Source organism: Photinus pyralis, unplaced genomic scaffold, assembly GCF_008802855.1.
Source record: "Photinus pyralis isolate 1611_PpyrPB1 unplaced genomic scaffold, Ppyr1.3 Ppyr1.4_LG1, whole genome shotgun sequence".
In the NCBI taxonomy this organism is placed as follows: domain Eukaryota; kingdom Metazoa; phylum Arthropoda; class Insecta; order Coleoptera; family Lampyridae; genus Photinus; species Photinus pyralis.
In genome coordinates this window covers 59,996,221-60,007,578 of record NW_022170249.1, presented here as the reverse complement: position 1 = coordinate 60,007,578, position 11,358 = coordinate 59,996,221, and the positions used below count along the sequence as shown (strand labels likewise).

Here is an 11,358-nt window from a genome sequence, read left to right as displayed (position 1 = left end):
AATAGGTAACTAAAACTAATACACTACACTGACGAGATGTTGATGTCTAAAATATTGTCGACACTCCGGAACACTATAAACATTTCGCAACTGCTTGGGAATCAACTCCTGTTGCTGAAAGAAACGTTAATTGCAGAAGAATCGCGAATGAAGAAAGACTCTGAAGAAATGTGGCATTCAAAGCTGTGGAAAAACGTACAAAGAATGCAACACCCATAAAGGCCGTTTGACATTTATGTAAATTTTGTAACAAATTTACATGCAAATTGTGTGCAAAAATTTACAATAGTGGCAAACATAAATTCTTGTATTAAATTTGTAAAAATATTTTAGTTGTGAAATATATAGAACTTGTTCTACATTCTGTGTAAATCGACGCGTAAATCTGCGCAGACTGCTAATTGCATTCGTTATGTTTTGACGCCTTTTCTGACATTTACTGGAAGAAAAGAAGAGGTTAGTTTGTGTCTTTGTGAATTTCTTTAGTACAACCAAAGATATTAATACTACTAGTATTATCTTTGGTACAACCACGACAGACGGTTCGTTATAAACTATTTTCGTGTTGTGTGATAAAAATGTCGTGGTCAAACAGAGAAGTTAGGGTATTAATTGAAGAAGTGCAAAAATATCCCTGCCTCTACCTAGTGAAATCGGCTAATTATAAAAATAAACACGCACGTAACGAAGCATTAGCTTCAATTGTTAAGGCACTTTTGCCATTACGACCCGGAGTTTGCGAAAATGACATAAAAGCCAAATTCAACGGCATTAAAAGTAACTTTTTTAGTGAACATCGCAAAGTTTTAGCCTCTCAGAAGAGTGGTGCCGGCTCAGATGATGTAAGTTCTCCATTCCTTTACCCATGGATGTCTAATTGATTAATTTGTTACAGGTATACAAACCCACATTGTGGTATTACGATCTTCTTGTGTTTCTATTAGAACACTATGAAACACGATCCGCATATGACTCATTAGGAGAAGCATCACAAACTCAAACGCAGAATGAAACCATCACAGAAAGTCTAGAGGAGGAAGTGATGGTGATGCTTTCTTCTCTTATCGTTAGAAAAATACTAAACATCTGTATTACAGGAAGAAGACACAGTATATATGTTAGATACCGAAACTGGAATGCTAATCCCAGAATCTAATATTAGTGAGATTGATAGGGAACAACCACCGATACTCAACACACCCAAGACAAATTGCAACAGCAATCGCAAAAGGAAGAAGACCAGCAATGAAGATAATTCACAATTTTTTATGGAATCAACTAAAGCTCTTCAAAATTTAACGGCGGCCATGCAGTCAAAACAGAGTGATAAGTTGCTAGGTGACAAAAACCAAATTTTGGCTAATTACATCGTTTCAAAACTAGCAAAAATTCACGAGGAAATTAAAGAAGAAATAGAAATGAAAATTGTAAATATTTTATTTGAGGGGATACAACGGTCAAACAATTTGTAGTTATAAGCACTAATATGAATAACCTACTTTCATTTCATTTAATTAAATGTTTATAAATTATGTGTTTTAACAGAATCCTCCTGCCATGCAACTGCGCCTTCCGGAGAATTAAAATACATTTTATAATTATTTCTAATGTCCCTTGCACTATTACTAGAGTTATTTGATCCTTGTCTACACAATGTCTCTAAATATAATGGTACACTGGTTTCTTCAGTAAAAATATTTCCATTATTATATACGGGATCATTTTCATGGCATAAATAATTATGAAGGACCACACACGCATGTGTTATAATTTGAACTTTGTTAACGCAGAGGTTAATTGGATTTAGCAGCACTCTAAAACGGTTGGCTAACATTCCAAAGCTATTTTCGATCATGCGTCTCGCTCTACTTAATCTGTAGTTAAAGATTCTGGTGTCATGGCAAAGGCCTCGTTGTGGATAGGGCTTCATCAAGTTGATTAATAACGGAAAAGCATCGTCTGCTACAATAACATATGGTGCTGTATTGCGAGTACCTGGTAAAAAATCAGGTGGAGGTATATTAAGACTATTATTATTCAACGCCCTTGCTAATGAACTACGATGAAAGATGCCACCATCACTAACTCTTCCATTTACACCAAGATTTACATATGTAAACCTGTACTTTGCATCACATAACGCTAACAAAACAATGCTGTGTGTCCCCTTATAATTATAATAATAAGCTCCATCAGAGATAGGAGGCCTAAAGTTAATGTGTCTGCCATCTAGGGCACCTATACAGTGTGGGAAATTCCACAGATCATAGAATTCCTGGGCAATTTTCTTCCACTCTTCTTCAGTATCTGGAGTCTAGAATGTAGAAATTTTTATACTAGTTACTATGATTTATTTCTTACCTTTAGATATTTTGGTGACAAATGTTGTATAATTGCAGTGCATACCAAAGGAACAAATCTGGAGATGGTGCTTTCATGAACTCTAGTGCTGTACATTAATGATCTATAGCTCTCTCCCGTTGCAAGAAATCGCAGTGTTATTTGCAACCTAAAAGAAAATATAGCTAGTAATAATATCAAGTTAGGTAGGCATGCTTGTAGTTACTTGTCTGTGGTGGAGATAGGTTCTCTCATGAATGTAACTTCTTTTCTTATGTCCTCATCAAGCAAATTTAATAAGAAATTAAACTGATGTACAGATAATCGTAAAAAGTTTTTGTATGAATTGGGATCTTCTGATCTTAGTTCTTGATTTAGCATGTTCACCACACCTCTACCTCGAATTCTACGATGTATCCATTCACGACACCATCTTCGTGAACGCCTTTTTTCTTTATTTAATAGCATTACACCAGCACGTGTAAGCATGCAGACAACGATGGCTGAACACACACATTCTATATCATCTTCATCCATAACAAATTCTCGTTAAACCGATAAAATTAAACTACAAATTCATTAGTTTTACAAAAATGTAACCAGTCTATCTGAATAATATTATGATATGAAATGAAATATAATCAGCTGTTCAAAAGTTTGAAGTACGCAATCGCAGTTTTTAAATAATTTACGTATGTTGCAAACATCTACATTCCATGCAAAATTTGTTAGCAATTTTGTTAGCAATTTTAAACGCTTTCCACGTTTGTAAATTTTTGATAAAATTCGGATGTAAATTTGTTACAAAATTTACATAAATGTCAAACGGCCTTAAGGAAACATTACACCGAGAAGATCTGCTATTCGTGCAGAAAACCAGGCCATTTTTCAAAAGATTGTAGATCGAAAATGAAGCAGTGTAAAATATGCAAGAAAACTAATCACAGGGAAGAAAATTGTTTCTTTCGAAAAAAGGAAGAACCAGAAGACAAAAAGGAGGGAAAAGTAGCATTCTTAACAACTGGAAATCTCAACGTCAGTAACAACTTCGTGGTGGACTCTGGTGCATCTTCACACATGTCTAACGATAAGAGGATGTTCAAAAACTTAGAAGAAATTCAAAGTGAAATCTCTGTGGCAAAGAAAAATCAAACAATTGAAGCACAAGGCAAAGGTACAATTGTCGGCGAAGCTTGTGTGTTAAACAATGTGCTGTACGTACCAGAAATAAGAAAAAACTTGTTATCTGTTAGTGCAATAACTGAGAATGGTGGAAATGTGACTTTTGCAAAAGACAAAGTACTAATAACTAAGCTTAATAAAGTTGTGCTCGAAGGCAGTAAACAAGAAAATGGTTTATATACGGTAAAACTGTCGTCAACATCAGATGTCGAAAGTATGCTGGCCGAAAACAACGAAAAGGTACAAGATTGGCATAGAAAATTAGGTCATCTAAGTGGGGCAACAATGAAAGAATTGATTGATGTTTCGGACAACCTGAATCTTTCCAAAAATGAATGTAAGGAATTGGAAAAGGTATGCGAAGTATGTCTAAAGGCTAAACAAATAAGACAACCATTTAATACAATAAGATATCGAGCCAAAAGACCGCTGGAAATACTGCATGCGGATGTGTGCGGGCCAATTGATCCAATCACATGGGACGGAAAGAAATATTTTTTAGTTATACTGGACGACTACACTCATTATTGTGCAACGTACCTTTTGACAATGAAAAGCGAAGTAATAGACTACATAAAACAGTTTGTGGAAGAAGCGGAAGCTCTTCATAACCTCAGAGTGTCTAAAATAAGGTGTGACAATGGTGGTGAATTTAAAAATGAAAATATAAAAACATGGTGTATAAAAAAGGGAATAATTCTGGATTACACAATTCCTCACTCGCCTCAACTGAATGGAAAAGCGGAGCGATTAAACAGAACAATCATGGAAAAAGCTAGGGCGTTAGTATTTGACTCGCAGCTAACCAAGGAATATTGGGGTGAAGCAATAAGAACAGCTACATATCTACTTAATAGAACACCTACCACTTCCTGTGTGACTAAAGTAACACCTATTGAAAATTGGACCGGTAGAAGACCTAACCTGTCAAATCTCCAGCTGTTCGGGGCCGAAGCTTATGCGAAAGTTTTAGGTTACCTGAGAAAACTCGATGCACGTAGCATGAAATATATATTCATTGGATACGCTACTAATGGATATCGACTCTTTGATCCTAATAAAAAAAGAGTGGTAATTTCACGTGATGTTATATTTAAACAGAATCAAAACGAAGGTGGAAAGGAAAATGCAGTGGTTCAAGTGGTAAATGACCGTCCACACGAGAACGAAGAGAAAATACCTGAAAACATTGAATGCAGCCCAATAATAGACCAGACTGGTGATACTACAGTAAATGAAGAACTTACAAGAGAACGCAGAGTGATTAAATTACCAAAACGCTACGAAGACTATGTTCTACTAACGTACAATGAAGCTGTGAATGGGCCAGAAAGTGAACAATGGAAAGAAGCAATCGAAGAAGAGAAGGCATCTTTAACGAAAAACAATGCTTGGGTTCCTGTCGATAAATCACAAATTGAAGGAAAGAAAATTCTAACGAGCAAGTGGATATTCAAAGTAAAATCAGATGGTCGATATAAGGCACGTCTAGTCGTGCGTGGATGTCAACAACAATATGGAGTAGATTACTTTGAAACATTCAGTCCGGTAATAAACATAAGTTCATTAAGAATAATGTTTGCTTTAGGTGCCAAGAATAGCTACATAATGAAAAAATTCGACATAAAAACGGCTTTCCTGTATGGCGCATTACTTGATGAAATCTACATGCAATTACCAGAGGGATATGATGGAGACAATAAAATCTGTCGACTACAAAAGGCTCTTTATGGCTTGAAGCAAGCGCCATTACGATGGAATAAGCATTTCACAAGTGCGTTACAGATGTTCGGTTTAACAGCAATAAAAACAGAACCGTGTGTGTTCAGAAGTGAAAACGACGACCTATACTTAGGAATTTATGTAGACGATGGTATAATCATGGGCAATGACGAATCAAAAATCAATAAATTACTGGAAGAACTACACACAAAGTTTGAAATCGTTACACACGAAAATGTGAATTCATTTTTAGGTATCGATGTAATAACAAGGGATAACAAGGTTATACTCTGTCAAGAAAAATACACCAAATCAATCCTAAAAGACTTTCAAATGAGTGAAGCGAGGCCTGCCGATACACCGATCAACAGTGACCAGAAGGTTTTGTGCGAAAAATCAACAAAGAACTATCCGTATCGTGAAGCGATTGGCAGCTTGCTATATTTATCGAGTAAAACCAGACCAGATATATCATACGTGATACGCAACTAACTACTTAAGCAGAAAAATAGAGAACCCAAGTACAGCAGACATCTCGAATGTCAAACAAATTTTTAGATATCTAAATACAATGAAAAGTAAAGGAATTGAGTTTAGCAACGAAGATGATAATGTGCATCTTATTGCATATTGTGATTCAGATTTTGCAGGCGACGTAGAGACTCGTAGAAGTACCACCGGGTATGTTATATATTACTGTGGCGGACCAATTTCGTGGTGTTCAAAGAAGCAGCCGTTGGTTTCGTTATCTACGACGGAAGCTGAATATATAGCAGCAGCAGATTGTGCGAAGGAATTGATTTATCTGAAAACGTTAATCGAAGAATTAGTGAGTGCTCAAGTGCAAATTACGTTAAACATTGATAATCAGAGTGCAATCAAATTAATTAACAATGGACAATTTACTAAACGCAGTAAGCATATAGACGTAAGGTATCATTTCCTATACGAAAAATTAAGAGAAGGTTTGCTAAAAATTCAATACTGCTCAACAGAAAATCAAATCGCAGATATATTTACTAAACCTTTGTGTAAAAATAAGTTCAACAAATTTAAAGATTTGCTTATTTGCGATGTTAAATAACCATAGAATATCTAAAACAGCTGTCATTTTGTTTTGTAATATTGTAAAACCAGTGAATCTCAACAATTAAGAGAAGGTGTTGAAAGTAATTGTTGGCATCTCTGCTACTTTAGTTTTAAAATATGTTGGCAATGTAGAAAACCAATAGTTGGTAGATAACTTGTACTTGTACTTGTACTTATTAGGTGTGTCAAATAAATTTTACTTTACCTAAAATAAAATAAATAAAACAATGGTAACAAAATGTTGGGTCACCACTACCATATTATTCCCATGGAATAAAGAGGGCACATGGAAATTTCTTTATCCAGAAACGTGGAAAAGGTGTGTATTAATAAACATTTTTCTGAAATTTGAAAGTGTATTTTCAGAAAAACCAAAAAAGTTTGACCAGTAAGAAATGTAACGAAGAACCCGGAACCATGGAAGCAGGTCCTTTCACTTCAACATTTTTGCTAAAATCTCGAATACTTGAAAAAACCAAGTTGTACTCAAAGAAGAAAATACAAATTTAAATGAAACCCTACAACTACAACAGTGTGAAAAAAAACTATTGTTCCAAGATATTAGTGGGGCTCACTTTTTAGTGTAGCTGGGCTGTGGAAATCATACCACCAGAATATCTATTATGTACGTTGATGAAGTTTCGATTAAATTTAAAATATTTTAAGTGTTTTAGATTTACAGTGAGTAGGTAACATGAAAATGCAAAACATTATCGTCACATTTATATGTGCTACTTGTAATGTTGTACGCGGGCCTTATGAGTAATATGAGTAATAGAGAGAAAAATTATCTTTTTATATCGACATGCTTCAAAGACATCACAAATGGCAGAATTGTGTTGGATTGCACGGAAATTGAAGGTGCAATTCCGCATTCCTTTAAAAAAGCTTTATCTTCTGATTACAAGCAGTGCAGCAACAACTTTTGAGAGTGATTTATTTCCAGGATCATTACATTAGACAAAGTGGCGTCATGCCTCATTTGAGAGAGCATTCCACTGTATTGTTCAAACTTGTGCACCACTAGATTTTCAATATGAGAATTAAAAAAATGTTTACCATTGGCCACTGATTAAATGAATTAAAATTAAGGAAGATGTACAAATAGTTTTATTTTATTTTCCATATTGTAAATATCAATACATATTTAATTAAAAACTAAAATCACTTACTAAGAAAACTAACAGATAACAATACAATACTAACTGTTTTAATAATTTACCTAAAAGGTTACAAACATGTTAAATTTGAATTGTTCTCCATTCTTACATCTATCGCAATTTAGGAGTCCACATGACAAAGATCTTTTCATCATAAGAACAAGTTCTTGTATTTAATGAAAAGCATGGTGTGACCTTTTCAAATTTGAACTACCATCAAATATGAATTTTTGCTCATTCTTAATTCATCTAGTATTCTATGACCAAATGGATACTTTATTTCTGTAATCTACGACGTTGTCATTATGGCAGATTTACCATGTCCACTTTGGATTTCATAAGATCTTATGAATTCATTACGCTTTCTTCAGACACAGCGTTAATCCTGCGCGGTTCTATCTGAACGATTTGAAACATTTTCATGTAAATAAAAATAAGGTCCTCTTGAGAATCGCGCGATTACCGGCGTGTCGGAACAAGCACGCAAATAATAATTACTGCTATTTTCCATCGCGAACGCCAAAATTGACAAATGTGATTACCATGGCATCCACTAGTATGGGCACTTGATAATTTTGAATTTTGTTTTATGAAAAATGCAAATAAAATCTGTTTGGACCGTTGTAGATTAAATTTTGAATGATACAATATGAACATTATTAATGAAACCTGTGGAACTAAAACTACGTGTTACACCTCGTGATTTTAACGTTACACGCGTTTCATTATGATGATTATATCGAACTTGTATCATTAATAACTAGTATCTGCTCCCACGAAGCCATAGCTAAAAAACCATTCCCACAAAGTCATATTCTGGTTAGAATTAGTTTTACGTTCATCATTTAACTCGCGAGTTTAACTCCCACTGTATCCACTTTTATTCCATCTAAATTCCTTTCCTTTAGTCCAGAGAAATCCAAGCCAGAATCCACTTTATTCCGTATAAATTCCTTTTTTTTGGCGAAGAGGAATAGAAAGAAGCAGGACATCTAAAAACAATTTTTCAATTGGTTTAGTAAAAAAAAGTGCTATAATTTTCAGATAGGTACATTTATAATAATAAATTAATAATTTCCTGTGATCACAAAGAAGTAGCTTTAAAAACTCTTCTTATCTCATTATCTTACGAAGGCGTAGAAGGGACACTTATTAAATTTTTATCGACCCAAAATTAATTCCGAGTTAACTAAATCGGAATTATTTCCTTTTTGTTTAATTCCGAGTTAACTAACACGGAATTAATTCCCACCTATTTAATTCCGAGTTAACTAAATCGGAATTATTTCCTTTCTATTTAATTCCGTGTTAACTAACACGTAATTAATTCCCTCGTATTTAATTCCGCGTTAAGTAACACGGATTTAAACCCCTCCTATTAAATTCCGTGTTAACTAACACGGAACTAATTCCCTTCTATTTAATTCCCTGTTAACTAACACGGAATTAATTCCTTTTTTTTTAATTCCGCGTTAATTAACACGGAATTAAATCGAAGGGAATTAATTCAGTGTTAGTTAACTCGGAATGAATTCCTTTCCATTTAATTCCGAGTTAACTAACACGGAATTAATTCCGCCCTTATTAGCGAATTTAATTTCGTATCATCCTTTCTTGGTTGCATGCAACCTTGAGACGTCATGCGCAAACTCTCTCTCCTGCGTTTGACCGTGATTTACCTTGAGTCAGATTTGCAAGACAGTGTTGCGTGTTAGGTATAAACTACAGGTGAGTCTACAACCTCCACAATATGGAACGCCAACTAGAACAATTTCTACTAGAACGCGGCGCCGTCACTGAGATCATACTTGAAGAAATGAAGAAGCAAAAGGTGAGTAATAGGAAAGTGCCTGCCACGACTCTCGGGTGTGATAGTAATATCTGTTCATGTGCAATCTCTTACATTATAGAGGTGTTTCGTGATTTGTTTATTTATACAAGGGCTGTTCACGCTATTCCACAGTCCACACTATAAAGTCCTTGGATTTCAAAAAGTTTTAGATTTGGGGTGGATAAAGGTCTATTAGAAATACATTTTTAAATCGTTTACATAATGCACAAGGTGCCCCAAAAACACGAAATTGATCTATCTTGTTTTCTTTAATGGAACACATTTTAAAAATAAAGGCAAGTTTTATTACAGTTTACTTCCCTTAAATCTCAGGGCTTTTGAAATAACTGCGTTCCGGACATCGGAAAAAGATGTTGAAATGTAAAAGTGAAATTTGTTCCTATATTTTCATAAAATCTGAAATACTTCAAAAACCTGAATTTACGTAATGGCAAACCCTAATAAGGTTTGCCTTCCTTTTTATAGTAGAATCTGAAAATTACGTAATAAACTGGGTGTTCCAATAAAAGAAACATAAATTTGATAGGCTTCGTGGTGGGACATCCTGCACATTGCGTAAGTAATTTTTAAATATGCCCCTAATAGACCTCTCTGTACCCCAAAGAAAAAACCAAGTATTTTAGTCACAATCTGTCATATACAGGGCTCTTTTTTGGAATTTATACGTATAATTGATATGTACCTATACTTTTATCAATGTACTACTGCATGTCTGTAAAATTTCTTTACAAGAGCCTACTATATATTGCTTAGACCGAAATTAGTCGATTTAAGTACCTAAACTTAGTACAAAGTTGCTTACCTAGTTTTGGTGCTATATGACCATGAAGTTACTATTTTGAAATTGTCAATATAACTAGTTTTCAGTTTATACCGGGTGTTTATATCTGTTTCACTTCTTGCACATAAAGGCTTGCCATACCATTTACCTTGTGAGCCAAAGCAATCACTTTTAGGGTGACTTATCCATCTTCTTAAGTTCAAAAGTTCTGACGCTTCTCAAAACATTGCAACTTGCAGCTCTTGAGTGATGCTTCCCACCAATTACCCGAATACAAATGCGACGACGAAGAAAATTAAAATGTACTCTTTGCATAACTACATGCCTCTAACTAAACACTACTCCGAATTGTTAAAATATAACTTTCGTGTAATCGAGTTTTATCAAGAGTACCTTTCATGTAGTCACAGATTACCTTACAATGTATTGAATAATTGTTAAGCTACATTTTATACCCAAACCCCTTTGCTTCCCCTTCCATTGGAATAGAAATTGGAAATATGCAAAATCTAAAAAAGTTCTACACCCATGGACTGATGTTAACCATAATTTTATTCTACTATTATAATTATGGTTGTTTTTGCGGCATCTTTCAACCAAAAATATATAAGTAATTAAAAAAATTAAGAAATGCTGTATTATTATCAAATGCACTAAAAAGGGAAGGTGGGGACGTTTGGGTCGTGGGAGGATTGGGTCACTGGGTTTATTTTCATGTATGGTACATGTATCCCGCTCATAGGTGCATTACTGGTTGCGGTACTAATAGGTGACATTGTAAACAGAGCCTCATGTTTGTCTACGCGTGTGTTTAGTTTATTGGGAAAATAAGTCAATTTCCAGGTAAGTTTCACTTAAATTACTGATATAAGTAGATCATTGTTTTGAGCTTGCATGTACCACGATGTGCTTGTGATTTTTTCTGTGATTTAAGTAACATTTAAGTTACAAATATAAACGACAAATTATAACCTAAAACATATTGCATAAATAAGAGAGGTGCACATTTGTGAATATTGAAGAGAGGGAGGTATGGGTCAGTAGCGCGCGGGAGATTTGAGTCGACCCAAACCTCCCCACTTTCTTTTAGTGAAACGTCTTATTTAATTTTCTTTACAGATTCAAAATGCCTCTAACTTATAAACAGAAAACTGACAGAGAAAGAAAAACACCTGAGCAAATATCACAAGCTGTGCAACTTGTTCTTCAAAATAACATATCAGCTAGTGAAG

The 11,358-nt window shown here is 34.5% G+C and overlaps 2 protein-coding genes and 1 long non-coding RNA gene across 3 annotated transcripts; 2 read left to right on the top strand and 1 right to left on the bottom strand.

Moving 5' to 3' along the window:
* The first annotated feature begins 548 nt into the window (after window positions 1-548).
* LOC116159222 lies at window positions 549-1,472 on the top strand. The gene is made up of 3 exons (XM_031472171.1): window positions 549-842; window positions 896-1,045; window positions 1,098-1,472. The coding sequence occupies exons 1-3, from the start codon at window positions 579-581 to the stop codon at window positions 1,470-1,472; spliced, it is 789 nt and encodes a 262-aa protein (XP_031328031.1). The 5' UTR covers window positions 549-578.
* A 28-nt stretch (window positions 1,473-1,500) lies between these two features.
* LOC116159221 (putative nuclease HARBI1) lies at window positions 1,501-2,886 on the bottom strand. Its single transcript, XM_031472170.1, has 3 exons — window positions 2,567-2,886; window positions 2,362-2,509; window positions 1,501-2,314 (listed from the first exon to the last, which is right to left on the bottom strand). Exons 1-3 carry the CDS (start codon window positions 2,875-2,877, stop codon window positions 1,523-1,525), a joined length of 1,251 nt encoding a protein of 416 aa, XP_031328030.1. The 5' UTR covers window positions 2,878-2,886; the 3' UTR covers window positions 1,501-1,522.
* Window positions 2,887-6,560: 3,674 nt separating this feature from the next.
* On the top strand, window positions 6,561-7,232 carry LOC116159223. Its single transcript, XR_004142917.1, has 2 exons — window positions 6,561-6,652; window positions 6,700-7,232. It is a non-coding gene; the product is annotated as an uncharacterized LOC116159223 (long non-coding RNA).
* The last annotated feature ends 4,126 nt before the right edge of the window (window positions 7,233-11,358 follow it).

Excerpts from the sequence above, each read along its gene's own strand:
- LOC116159222 (XM_031472171.1), top strand. The coding sequence starts at position 579 with ATGTCGTGGTCAAACAGAGAAGTTAGGGTATTAATTGAAGAAGTGCAA. Across the intron at positions 843-895 it reads GTGGTGCCGGCTCAGATGAT|GTATACAAACCCACATTGTG; the intron begins GTAAGTTCTCCA and ends AATTTGTTACAG. Across the intron at positions 1,046-1,097 it reads GTCTAGAGGAGGAAGTGATG|GAAGAAGACACAGTATATAT; the intron begins GTGATGCTTTCT and ends TCTGTATTACAG.
- LOC116159221 (XM_031472170.1), bottom strand. The coding sequence starts at position 2,877 with ATGGATGAAGATGATATAGAATGTGTGTGTTCAGCCATCGTTGTCTGC. Across the intron at positions 2,510-2,566 it reads CCTATCTCCACCACAGACAA|GTTGCAAATAACACTGCGAT; the intron begins GTAACTACAAGC and ends ATTTTCTTTTAG. Across the intron at positions 2,315-2,361 it reads TGTCACCAAAATATCTAAAG|ACTCCAGATACTGAAGAAGA; the intron begins GTAAGAAATAAA and ends TCTACATTCTAG.